At 47.6% G+C, this 13,904-nt stretch overlaps 1 protein-coding gene across 2 annotated transcripts in view; it reads right to left on the reverse strand.

Annotated features, from left to right (window-relative positions):
- RCSD1 (RCSD domain containing 1) overlaps nt 1-6,135 on the reverse strand; it is a 30,223-nt gene extending 24,088 nt beyond the window's left edge. For both annotated transcript variants that reach the window (XM_030235081.2, XM_030235079.2), the window contains exon 1: nt 5,941-6,135. In XM_030235081.2, the coding sequence (XP_030090941.1) occupies nt 5,941-5,946 (6 nt within the window). In that variant the 5' untranslated portion in view covers nt 5,947-6,135. The remainder of the gene's footprint in view (nt 1-5,940) is intronic.
- Between the last annotated feature and the right edge of the window lie 7,769 nt (nt 6,136-13,904).

Genomic DNA, 13,904 nt, shown 5'->3' on the forward strand with positions numbered 1-13,904 from the left:
CCCAAGGGAAGCCTGGCACACCAGCTCAAGTGTGTGTCTATGAAAACAGGGCATGTTTCATCTGAACTTACATCAGGAGGAACATGGCACTCAGCAGAAAGGTATTTCAAGATGATTGACTTGAGTAAGTCACGACTGCTGTTGTAGTATGCAGTTTTAAAGGATAAAGAAACCCATTCTAAAAACAGGAAGAAAGAACACAAATAAAATTGGTTTTGTGTGTTACACAGGCTATAAAATTACCATTCCCAGACTCTTGCAGATGTGATGCCAATTTATTTTGACCTGAGCTTCCCACAGGCAGAAGTTTGCTGGGCTTGAACAATGCACTGCAGCAGGGAGGAATCATAAACATTTTTGGGCCTGATGCTGAACAGCCACTGGTTTCTCCTAGCAGCCCACAAGTGGAAGAACTGCAGAAGCAGCATGGTGCTGCCTCTGTGGTGGCCCTATCAGTACCACTAACCTGAATACAACTGAAGATTGCTTCTTATCTTTCTACCACTCAGTCCAGTCTATTTTTGAATCATTCATGGGAAAAAGATTTTCTACTACATTTGGTTTCCACTACGTTACTCCAAGCCATGCCAGACCTCACTGTTAGAAATCTTTCCTGCTATTTGGTGAGATATAAATCTTTCCTTTAATTGGATCCCATTATTCCCAGGCATACTGCTTTTTCCCATGCACTAACAAATTCTGTTTCCTCTCTTTTCTAAAACAGTTTTACAGTACTGTCCTCACACTCCCTGCAAAGCCACACTGACTTGTTAAATTCTAATCTTCTGAGCCAGAATTCCCTCTCCTTTGCATTTTTGTGCCTTTCTGTGCACAAGAAGTCACTGGTCTGCACCCTTTAGATATCCAGGCTTTCCAAACCACACACATTAATTCTCTGTGCAATTGAGAAGACTGGGATGAACAAGAGTTTTGTTGAAGCTGGCAGAGGTAAACCAATATCCTTTGCAGATTAGCCACCAGTCATCCACACTGACCAAAACCCTGTGTGCATCTCATTAGAAAGGGTAAGCAGGTGTATTTGCACATGCAAAAAAACCAGCTTACAACTTTGCAACCTATTCTATAGGTGAGGGAACTTAGGGCAAACTACTACCCTACTATGTAGGGTTTGAGTTCTTTTAAAATCTGGTGATGAATAATGAAGAAAAAGCCATGCATGTAAATATGCTGTAAATCTGGCAAGGGAGGTGTGGGTCTTTGTTTGCAGAAGACTTCCAGAAACACCTTCAGCAAGTGATATGCTTGAATCTGACAAGAATTTGGTGCAGCCTCTTTTCCTGTCTTTCTGAAAAGTGGCACCAATGGAGCAGATAAGGCTTATCCTCACCAGTACATTACCAGGACCCAGATACCGGTGGTAAGATATAAAGATACAACTCAGATTTTATGTAAAAGCATTTGTGGCATGAGACTACACAGCTGGATACATTGTGACCTGCATGAAGTGTGACTTAAATCCATGCCTAGGTAAGATTCTGTAAGAATGAAGTGCCCTGTGCCTCTGTCACAACAAGGCGTGAAGCAACTCTGCAGTGAGTGTGTAATAACAACTTCTCCTTGCACAACAGCTCTGCTGTCCCTAGACCACATTCAGGGCTGATGTCTCAAAGCACCAAACAAGGTCCTCCAAAGAGGTTTCCTTGCTGCTGGGTTCAGCTGCCAGCTCAGGTCCCAGATTCACAAATTCAGGCTGTGGTGCTGTTGTTTAAGGAAAAGAAGCATCTGTGTCTTTAAAACACCTCTGTCAATAGACCAAAGTGGAAACAATGGAAAACCAGCCCCAGTTTGTGTGAGCTGGTTCATTTCCATGATAAAAGCCAGCAAGTTTCCAAGCAGCATCTATTGATAAAGCAGTGCTGATGTTTTCCCCTGTTCTTCAGATAAGCAGCTCCTGGGAATGTATGAGAAGGTATGCATGATATGCTGCCCAACTGCAAAGCATCCTGCCAATTAGACTGTGGAGCATAGGACAGAAGGCGTTTCCAAAATGCTGTCACCATGGCTTGGGAAACTCAGACAACCAAACTGGGGAATGAGGAGAGGTTCAGAAGAATTCTCCCTCTCTGGTGACACAGAAAAAGCCTTAGTTCCATTTATTCTAGGTGGAAGAAAGGGCTGCAGCACAGCCCATGGGATTTGGTTTTGCTGTTTCTTGTCCTTCAAGAGGGAGGCCTCAAGTCACAGGGATGTGAAGTCTGGCAAACCAGATCCTTTCCAGGACTCCTTGCTGCAGACATGCTATTTACGTCAAGCAGGTCCCAAAACTGCCCAGACCTGAGGGGTAAAATGGGATCATACAGTACCTCTCCCAGTTTACTTAAATACTCTTTATTTTCACAGACACACTGCATGAATGTGAATGTGGGTTTGAGAGGAAATATTAAAACAAGTGTATTTGATGTTGAACCATTCTGTTAAGCAAAAAGAAAGAAAAGAAGAGGGGAAAAAGAACACTTTAACTTTTAGAACGAAAGCCAATCATCAGAGCTTCCTGAGAAAGGGATATTGCTTCCTGGCAGAGCTAACCATGGCGTAATGCCTGTTCATAATCTCGGCTCCACAGCTGCCAGGGTGGGCAGAGACCTCCCTCAGCCCAGCTCACCTCCTGTCCTGCTGCTCTGAGGACCAGGATGGTCAGAGACTTCAGCCCCCCTCATCTACACAGTACCCATTCCTGCATCCCCTCCAATTCAGTCCCCTTGGGTGAGGTCTCCCCAGGGCAGTTTTCCTAAGGACAGGGTGAGTGCTGCCCAGGAGGTTGCCCCAAAGGGTGAAGTGAGCAGAGAACTGCCCTCAGCCCTGGAAAAGCTTTGCCTCTGCTGGGTCAGTGCACCAACAGGGAAAATTGAGATCTAGCAGGAGTAGTTGCAGAAAAGAGACATGGCAATGGAGATGTCACAGAATTAAATGACATCTGTTGGCAGGCACAAAGAAGGGGGGAGCCTTCCCAAAATACACCTGGCTGCTGCACCTCTGCATGCCTGCAGCTTAGGGAACCCATTACACTATAGGGAGCCACTCAAGTGAAATTCAGTCTTGGATTGTTTCCCGTCACTGTGCAAGTAGAGTTCAAGTGTCTCTATGCTCCCAAGCCCCTACAGAGGCTGGGAAGAGGAATGCCATGACTGCTGTGCAATATGGGCTGCAGAAAGCCACAAGCACTTTCAGTGCATGCCTTAACTCACAACATCTGCAACAAGGTTTGGGAACCCACAAGCCATGGGAATTAGACAGCTTGGGCCAAATCTGAAGATGTAAACTAACAAACCAACACAAAATTTCTAATACTTTCTGTACCATAAGTGCAAAGAATGTTTTGTGGCTGCTTTTCTTTACAAGTGGCTTAGCTTTCCCCAGTGCAGTTTTACACATTTTTGATATGAACTCATGTTAACAATCTGTAGTATAAACTTCATTATTTCTTTTCATCTGCCATAACACTGGAAAGAAAACTGATTGTCAAATCTATTTTGCATCAAGAAGATGGGCCAAAAAAAAACCCAAACAACAAAACAAAATACTGAAGATCACAAAATTATGTCAACTGCAAGGGCAGGGTTTTGCTGCCTTTTCCTCCCTCTTTAAGATCTTAGTTTCAGTTGCTGCTTTCAATGTGGCACATTGCTGACAGCAGGATGGCTAAGACCATAGGTACTAGCCCCTAAGTAGCAGCAACTGAAACTAACCCCTTTAAGAAAGAGATCCCAACTATCTTGCTTCTGTGGCTTTTTCAAAACTAGGGTCTTCCTGCCAGGGAAGTGATGGAAATCAGCTGGCTAGGTCAGCCCTCTGCCCTTTTCCTCCTAATGCTGGTAATCCTCTTGTGTCCCATTAGAGCAAAGAGCTTGCCAGTTATGCCAGCAGGAAAGCAGGGAGCAGGTCTGCCTGACACTGATGAAGCAAACAGGGAAATGACAGGACTCCTCTCGTTCCTGCTGCATAGGATCATTAAATCTGGTTTTAAAGAAAAAAATCTCTGGTGATCCTTTGTGTCCTGCCCGTGAAAAGCCCTTGGGAAGAAACAGAGAAGAGGATCAGCTGGTGAGAAATCAAGCTCTTGCTCTTGGCTCTATTTTAGTCTAATATCTTCTTAACTTTGGGACATTAAAACACCTTTTTGGAGGCTTGGGGCAGGACCAAGCATACTACTTATAAAATATCTTGGACATTGAGATGTTTTAAAAATACGAATGGATTCAGTAATCTAAGATGACCAAAAAAACCCAGGTAACACGAGGAAAAGGTGGGAAATAGAGGTAAAGAGACAGAAACAAGAGCAGGGAACTCTTAGGTCAGATACTTCAGAGAAGCTTCCGGGCCACCTGACCTTCCACATGTGTCTCCAAAAAGGAAATAGCAGGTGTGCTCCTTTCTACTCCACAGAGACAGCAGAAAATACTCGAGGGGCACAATCCTTTGTGTGTGGAGAGAAGAGGGGGTGAGGGAGACTGTCCTCAACATGCCAAAATACCTGTTTCAGCCCTAAATAATAACAAATTAGGAGCTCAATTCCCCCTCCCCTCTGAAACATTACAGGATACTACAGTGAAAAAGAATCAAACAAATGTTAACAGTGAGTGACCTAGGCTCTGTCAAACCTGAAAACCCTTGTAAAGCCAAACATTTGTCATGTCACGTAAGTAGTCTGTGCTGAGCTGGTTCCACCACTGCTTGATCCTTCTCCACCCCAAAATCTATTTAGATAATTCGGTTGAGGACATTTTTTGTAACAAACACACCTGAACGGGCCAAATCTTTAACCCTTGCCTGTGGGGCAGGTCAGCACAGATAACAAGGATGGTGATGTTAGCACCTGGGTGTTATCACAATTGCCCAGCTGAGTTATGCACTGGAATTCTTCAAAGAAAACCTCAAGTGGTGCTTGAAGCACACTGTTCCCTGGCTCTGTTGAGTGTCCCCTGCTACTGGGGCTGCTTCCACGCAGAAAAAGGCTTATCTGGGAAGATAATATAAAGTGTTTAGTAAGGTCTCTGTTTAGCAGAGAGAAATACCAAATGTCCTCTTTCATAATTTGAGGTTTTGCCAATGTTGTAATCACCTTTCTATTTCCTGTGCCCCTCCTAAAAATAAATATTCCTTTCCCCTTGCCACTTTAAAAAACTGAAAAGCTCACAAATCCAGCCTGACATGACCAAAGCAAACACCACCATCCCCATTTTAAATGAATGGGATAGGAGGCAGGGGGAGGTGAACTGCCTTGCCCAAGAGGGTGTTACACAGGAGAAGGCTTGAACAGAAACCCCAGGGAAGTCATACTCCTGTCCTCCAGCTGCATGCTGACCCTGAGACATGAGATCCAACTCTCCTGGAGCACAGGGTGCATGGAGAAAAAGGGACAGAAAACCCTCTGGGGGTGTGCTACTCATCTACCTCATTCAAGCACGGGCTCTCGGGTCCCCTTCCCTGACCCAAAATGTTCCATTGATAAGGTAAATGAGACCTCCCAATCTACATGGGACAGGAGCTACACAAAGCTGCACAAGTGCTGCTGCACGGTTTGGGAAGGAACCAACCCCAAGGAGCTTGGAAGGTTTGTTCTCTTATGTCCCCATTCTTAATGACTCCTTAAAACCTCCTTTCAAAATGATACCTTTTAAAACCTAACACACAAATCACACCTCGGAGGCTAATAAGTAAATATCAGGTCTCCCTCGTTCCCCTTTCACAGAGGTAATTTCTTCCCAAACCATCCCCCTGCTTTCCAAATCTGGACTAAAACGTGCAAAAGAGTCTGAGGTGCACGACAGGAGTTGGGGTGGGAGGAAAGAGACCTTTATCTGAACCCCAGCTAAAAGATATTTTGAAGCTGCCTTCAGGGAGAAATTGCTTTGCAAGGTGGAGCTAAAGCAAATCGCGGAGCCAGTCACAAGCTAGTGAAAATAAAAAAGTTTTCTTTACCTCCATGTCCTGCAAGAAGAGAGGTGTCCGCGGGGCAATCTTTCTTCCCCACCCCTTTCCCTGTTATCTGTGGGAAAAGTTCAGCCGAGCCAGAGCAGAGCCGTGCCGCCGTGGAGGGCTGGGAGATCCCAGCTGCTGCTCAGTCCGAGCTGACAGAGCCCGGAGAGTGGCCCTGCACTACGAACAAGGAAGAAGGGCGGGTGGGTGAGAGGAAGGGAGGGAGGGAGGGGAGAGGAGGGGGAGGCAAGGCAATCAGGGTTTAAATTTAGACACAAATCTAAACAGATACTGTCCTTCCCGGAGCGCTGGGCTCGTGAGACAACAAGCAACAAGCTCTGTCTCCGCGCCCAAACTTGGGGACACCGCATGTGCATTTCCTCTCCCTTTTTCTCTCTCCCCCGTCCTATTTTCTATCACCTTATCTTTATTCCCCTCCCACCCCTCCGTTTAGTCTCTATTTCTCTCCAATGCTGGCAGTTCCTGCCCTGCTATCTCTGCTTCGATCTCTCCGCTGTCCACACTTCCCTCTCCCAAGCTGCAGGGTCTCTTGCCTGTTTGTTTGTCAGGAGAGAATCCCTTTCCTTCTAACTGCAGCTTTCCTTTCTCTTCCTTCTTTTCGGTAATTTCACTCGGCAATGAACTGTCTTGAGAAAGGCAGAATAGGAGGAGAGCGAGGGTGATTACTGGGCTTGAGCAGAATTTAAGGCGTTGTCCTGGTGCATGGCTGGGACTCCCAGGAAGGACAAATATCTACTGGCTGATCCCGCAGGGAGAGGACAGGGCTTAATTGTGGGCACTAGCAGAGAGTCCCCATGCAAGGTTGTCACTGTCCAGCTGTAAAGCAGGACTAGCTCTTTCCACCTTGAATTTGTGTCTCACACCACCCGGTCGGAAGGTGTGGGTTGTTCTCCTCTCCCTTCGCAGGGATGGACAGAGTTGCACACTGAAGTGAGAAGCTTCCGTGGTGATAGAGAAATTCAGATGGGGAAAAACTGGGCTCCGGAATGTTTTTGCTTCAGTTTCCCTTTCCACGCTGATCACAGTGCTGTAAACCGGACATCTCTTTTAGCAACTGTTTGCATATGCTCCTTCTCAAAGAATTTCAGTCCCCACCTCTCGAGAGCAGGGTGGTGCAGAGGAATTTGGAAATGCTCCCTTTGTCTTCTGCTGGCTTCCTCGCTTTGAGTGCAGCTGCAAAGTGACACAATGTCATATCGTCATTTTGGCTCGATACCTTGGGGGCAGAAGAGAGTTAAAGCATGTTTTCTAGAAGGGATGCATACTTCTCCTTTGCAGTGTTTCACAAGTCCCTGCTGGCTGTGGCTGAAAATGCTCCAGCATGGATTTAAATGCGAGCATCATGATATCCCAGCTCCCTGTTACTGATAGTGGTTCTTCCAGTGTAGTTAACTGTTGCTGTCCTGCATGCTGCAGGACTCCTGTGGAATTTGCAGATTTAAATTGTGATCCAATTATCTCCCAGATTCAATATACAATAGTCACTCTGTCCTTAGCCAAAAGAATGATGGGCTGAGTTGCTGCAATCTGCAGATTGGGCAAGAAGACAAATTAATCTTCTGTTGTTGAAACACTGGATTAGATGGATTAGATGAAACCCCTCTGCTGTAAGCAACCAGAAGATGCTGCAACTGTAGATATAAGAAAATAAAATCTCAAAAAAATATGAAAATGGAACTACCACTTGTTTGGAAATCCTATTGATTTCTTCAAGTCCTGACAATGGTGCATTAGGACAGGGAATAGAAACTGAACTGAGAAACAGGGTTGAGGCAGGGAGGGCAGGATTCTTCTACTGCCCATGCTTTGCCTGCTGTGGGGACAGCAGGAGGATTTCAAGCTGAGGGATTTCACTGGACATGGGTTGCAAGTGTTGTTTTCTAGACATCTGCCATGTAACACACCATCAAATCACACCTCCCATAACTGTTTCCTGCTGCTCAGGGACTGTTTCAGTATTTTTTTTTCTGCTTTCAGGGGCTCTGCTGTGCAGAGGAAACCATTTGCTTAGGTGTACAGAAAAGGAAACTGCTAGGGAGAGGCAGTATCACTTCACCCATATTATTAAGGCAAAAGCTGTTGCAGCTGCCCCACCACAATTCTTCACTCCTTTTATTTCTGCCTCCAAGTATCTTGCCACAAAGCAAACCTTTTCTGCCTGCTGGATTCCGAAATGCCATTGCACTGGGCATGGCACACAGTACTCGGAGCATTTTTTATAATTTTGTCTGTACTTTTGACACTTTTCAATGCTAAATCTTCCTTCCTAAAGGAACAAGAGGCAAATGCACAGAAATATGGTGTCTTCCTCCAGACAGGAAGACATGAGGTGTGGATTTGTTCTCCTCTCTCTTGTTTCTGGACTGAAACAAACAACCCACATGCTTTAGCTGCAAGATCTCTGAAACAAACCTTTTTTAGGGAGGTTCTACAGAGAAACTGGGTGTTTCACATGATGTGCATTTGCAAGTATTTGGAAGTATCTTTGACTATGACTCTTTGCATCCTTCTGTATATCCCTGCTTACAAACCTGGGATGTAGCAGTGTCTATGAGACTCACTTGTTCTTACATCCAAAAAAAATTTCGACATCTGTTCAGCTCTGCAGGAAGAAAAAAAAGTCATCACTAGTGTCATTAAAACAGGCTCTGGGGGGAAATTTCATTTGACTGAGAAAATGCTGCAGTTGTGGCCCCCTGGATTTTGCAGCTTCCTGTCTGATTCTTTTCAAGGCATGTGAGGCCAACACAGCAAGTTTGCTTCAGAAGAAATGACTGGCACTCCTGCTACAGGGAGCACGTGGGGGAGAGGTGCAAGGAACTCCTTCTTCCTGTAATTTCTTCAAAACAGGTGGTGTAAGAGGTTCTGCCATGCTTGGAAACACTATGGGCAACATTTGCTGGCTTCTTGTATTATGAAGGATGGGGAATAGAGCCTCTGCAGGGTGCTCGGAGGGAGCAACAACAAGGAAACGCAGAGACATAGCAATGCTTTACTTAAAAACCAGTTAGTTAAAAGTGCATTGGAGGGCATCTGAAATTTTGTCTCTGGCATTTGTGTCCGTGCAGTTATCTCATTTATCTCATTTGGGTGTGTCTGCCTAGCTGCCAAATCTGGGAAGGTATGTTTGTCATCATGGTGGGAGAGCGAAGGGTGGAGGGAGCTGTGGGTTTCTGCAAGACAGATTGCAATTCTGTGCTTTGTTAAGACATTTGTTGAGGTTTTTAGTACAGCTCACCTGTCAGTGCCAGTATCTGAGGTCGTTCTGTCCACCTCTCTGCTTGGCCTTGGCTGTTGTTACCCACATCCTTTCCTGGAATTCACACCACTAACCAGCAGCTGTTACTATATTGGGCTTCTGACCTCCTGAAAATGGGGTTTCAACCCTTTCTGTTCCCACTCAAGCAGCTCAATTCTAAACTAAAAAAAAAAAAAAAGTGTGTGTGGGGGGGATAAGGTAACTACCAAAGAAACAACATTTGCATTTCAAAAATCAATCAACTCGAAAAGCCAACATCCTGTTTTGGGTTGCCTTTACACATCAGGTCTGACACTTGGCAGCCCGACAGGAAGCCAGCAAACGTGAGCAGCGTTTTTCTATGGGAAACTCGGTTTTTGAGCCCACCCTTTGCTAAGTGTGCCCCGAGCTGTCTGCCTGTGGCCCTCAGCACTAAACCAACGCCGTGGACGCTGAGCCTCGCCCTCTTCTTCAGGGACTTATCAGCAGGAAATGAACTCAGCTGGAACGCTTCGTACCATTGACATTTTTGTGCTCGGGTCCTGCAGCTGCAGCAGAGCACTTCTGAGAGCACAGACACACAAACCCACACGTGCCAACAGACACACGGACACACGTGTGCCAGGCTCTCTGCACCCCTTGGAACTGATGTCAGTGGGAAAGTCCCATTACCAAAGGGAGTTAAATGGAAGGATGTGGTTATAAAGTGGCTCTCAAAAAGCTGAATTGGAATGTGAGTTTGTGTGTTTTTCGTGCTGGCCACTTAAAAAAGTAGGTGGTAGAGACTAACTGAAAAACTGAATAAGTTGACGTGTTCCTGACTGTCAGCTGGTGCCTGAGTGCTAACATTGTGGTTCAGACTAACCAGGGTTCTTAATTAGAGCTTCCTAATTGCCAGGTTCTGGGCAAAAGCCTGTCCCTAAGCAGAGTAAAGTTTAAAAATGCTGTATGGCACAGGGAGCATGTCACCTCCTAATAATGAGATCACAGCGAGGCGGATCACCCTGGACCCACCAGGGGCTGGTGGGTGGTGTTCAAATAACTGGTGTCATCTCTTGCAGCACCTGAATGGTTTTGGAGAGGTCTTCTTTCTCCTGATCTGCTTAACTTCAGAGAACAAACTGAGGTGGCGTGTTAAGAGGCATAGCTGCATCCTATTGTACTCATGTAGTGGTGGAACAAATATTATCAGCATGAGCCACTGACAGCTTGCTTCCAGACTGAGCAGTTCCTCTATGGTTACTAGTTTTAGTACACCAGGCTTAATATAAACCAACAAAACCAGCCAGAACCTGGCTGCTGACACAATTCTTGGTATATGTGCTGGTTTTGATTACACTCTTCTCAGGCCAGTCCTACTGCCCATGTCTCAGTGTCCTAGAAAGCAGCATCACAAGCAGTGGCCCTCACCAGCAGCTTCCTCAGCATGCAGCCCAAGCTCTGACTGAACAGGATTTTCTGACTGAAAATGGAACAATATTTCTGTCCCTAACAGGTTCTGCACAGAGGAAGCTTGCCTTGCCACTGCCTGTGTGGTGGCTGTCAAAAAAGTAAAAGGACTTTTGGCTGAACACCAGGCTAGAGCTATAATAACTTTGCCTATCTTCTAAAAAATACAGCAAAGAAAGAGTCACAAGCTAAATTCCCAACCAAGGTAATTCAGGAAGTTTGAGGGGAAGAACAAATAAATGTCTTGTGCAGGAGCATGCAACACCTCTCTGCTGAGCAAAGGTCTGTGCTGTGTGCCACTTGTAGCAGCAGCAGGGCTGATACCTCCTCAGGAGAGAATCCAACCAACATTTTTAGAAACAATTTGCATGGTGGGTCTCATGTGGCAGCAAGCATTGGCACTTCAAAGAACAGAGCATTTCAGTTTTTGCCAGAGCTGACTCACAGGTCAGTCTCCTCTGTCACAGGCAGCGGCAAGTGACTTTAATCATCCCGGCAAGTGACTTTAATCACCCTGGCTGTCACTTGGATGCGGAGAGCCGCCCTGGCTCAGTAATCAAGCTCTGCACACAGCGAGACTGCACAGCCCCCGAGAGTTATCTGGACACAGAAAGGTTTCTGTTCACGGACAGACTGCATGACCTAGACAGGAAGCCTGGACCAGAGCACAGTTAGGCTGTGTCTGAGGAGAAACCATGCCCAGCCCATGCAGCAACCAGGCTGGCTGCAGAGAGAGCTGTCTCAGGGAAAACCAGCTCTGAAGAGGGCAGACGAAACATGAGACAAGCCAGGATGGAAACCTTGCCCACTTTCTGACTAAAATACATCTTCTCCAGGGATTCAGCCTGAAGCTCATCACATATAAAACACACTGGAATTAAGATAGTTCCATGAACTCGACTTGGAGGAAGTAAACTTGGCTCCATTTATGGTGAGATATTACTGTCTATTTACTGGGTTTTAAATGCAGTGAAGCACATGATTTGGAAAGGAGAACTAGTAGTGCCTACCAATACTTTCTTGACCCTGTTATGCAAGGATGCTGAGAGCCCCTAGACAATATTGCAGCACAACAGAGTCAATCCTTCTCCTTTCTCTCAGATCTAACTGAGGAAGTGAGAGAGCCTAGTGGCTGTACATCAGGGGTTTAGAGCATCCTTTTTTTCTTTTTTTTCCCCCTATGAAAATTTCAGTTTCTCCTGAGCATCTCCAGGAGAAGGCAGCAGCAGGAGGTTCCATGTGTCCTGGAGAGGAGGCAGGGATTTCTAACCATGCTCTGCAGGCAAGGGAAATACTGGAAGAAAAATGACTTTGTTCTACTTGTACAGGACAGCAAATAAATAGTAGGGAATGGATGGATGGATGGTGTATTTTCCTTGCTGAGTTCAGCCCAGCGGGATGATCCATCTGGCCTGCTATAAGCTGTGGGTGCTGTGGGGCACCTGGGGCAGATGATGATAACAGGAACAAGTTAATTTGGCTTTCTTGGTGCTACAATGCTATTTACATAGTGAGGACATACTTGGGTCCAGATGGAAATATAAAAATCCACCATCTTTTAGGATAAGTTGAATCAAGTCTCAGTGTTATCCCAGTCTAAAGCATCTCTTTATACAAACCTTTATAAGCTGAGCACAAAGTGATGGATAAAATAAGCTGTTTGTTTGGGTGAGTAATGTTGGAAGAGCCTTCAGTGAAAGGTGGAATGGTGTTCAACTGACAAAACCAAGGGCTCTGACATACACCCTGCAGTGTGCAAGAGGTAATGCCGGAGCTCTGCCTAGTGGCAAATCATTCTGTGGGCTTTGTGGCCCAAAACAGCTAGTCCCTGCTGCTCTGATTAAAGGATAAGCTTTTCACAAGGGAAGGCTGGGCCCCAAACACGCGTGGTGTCAGAGAACCACCTTTGAAGCTGATTTAGCAGTGGGCAGGGATAGTGGGGCCAAAGGATTGTAGAATGACAGAATCTTACAGTCGGGGAAGAACTGCAGGATCACCGAGTCCACCTGTTAACCCAGCAGCCCGTGCTCACCATTAAAGCATGTCCTCAAGCGCCATATCCACGCGGTTTTGGGACACTTCCAGGATGCGACAGACTTCCCCAGGCACACAAAGCAGGGGCGATGCCAGGGGCCGGCTGCTGCCGGGCACCGTGCCATGGCCTATCCCGCGTCACCCTGACCCCGCAGAACGGGCCGGCTTCGAGCCGGGGGGTGTCTGAGGGGGGCGGAACTGGCTCGGCACAGGCGGGAGCCGCCGGGGCATCTCCGCGACATCCGCGGGACATACCGGACATCTCTGCGACATCCGCGGGACACAGCAGGAACATCCCGGGACATCACCGAGAGCCGCGTCCCGCCAGCGCCCCCGGCAGGCCAGCGGGAGTGCTGCCACCAGCTTCCCTTCCCGCGCTGGTCCTTCAGGGAAACGGAATTGTCCGGGAATTCTGTGGGACGGGGCCAGCGCGGTGAGGTCCGAGCAGGCCAACAGTGGCACCCTGGCCTGGAGCAAGAGTAGCGTGGCCAGCAGGAGCAGGGCAGGGATTGTCCTTCTGTACCCGGCCACACCTCGAATGCCGTGTCCAGTTCTGGGCCTCACTTCGGAAAAGGCCCTGAGGGGCTGGAGCGAGTCAGGGGAAGGGTCTGGAGCACGAGTCTGGAGAGAAGGGGGCTCAGGGGGACCTTACTGCTCTACAAGCACCCGAAAGGACGGTGTGGCCAGGTGGGGTTTGGCCTCTGCTCCCAGGGAACGAGGGACAGGATGGGAGGACACGGCCTCAAACTGTGCTGGGGAGGTTCAGGCTGGACACCAGGAAGAATTTCTTCACAGAAAGGGTGATTAGATATTGGGATGGGCTGCTCCTTGGAGGCGTTGGAGTCACCGCCCCGGAGGTGTCCAGGAAAGGGCTGGCTGTGTCACTCGGTGCCATGCTCCGGGGCACTCGGCGGTGTTGGGTCCCAGCCTGGACTCGGCGATTTTGGGGTCTTTTCCATCCATTCGGTGACGCACCGCAGGGCTCCCATTGGCTGCCGGGCCGCCGGTGACTCCGCCCCCTCCCGGCCTCCGCGCTCGCGGATGTTTACCTCTTCTGCGCGCATTGACCCGCCTCCAGCGGCTCTCATTGGCTGAGAACAGCGGCCCTCGCAAGTCAATTGGCTGACAGCGGGGGTGGTGGCTCTTCACTCCCGAGGTTTTGGCTCATTGGCTCGAGGGGGCGGGCAGTGCTGCTCCCATTGGTGAGGCAGGGACAGGCCCTGCC

Source organism: Serinus canaria, chromosome 1 (genome assembly GCF_022539315.1).
Source record: "Serinus canaria isolate serCan28SL12 chromosome 1, serCan2020, whole genome shotgun sequence".
Taxonomy (NCBI): domain Eukaryota; kingdom Metazoa; phylum Chordata; class Aves; order Passeriformes; family Fringillidae; genus Serinus; species Serinus canaria.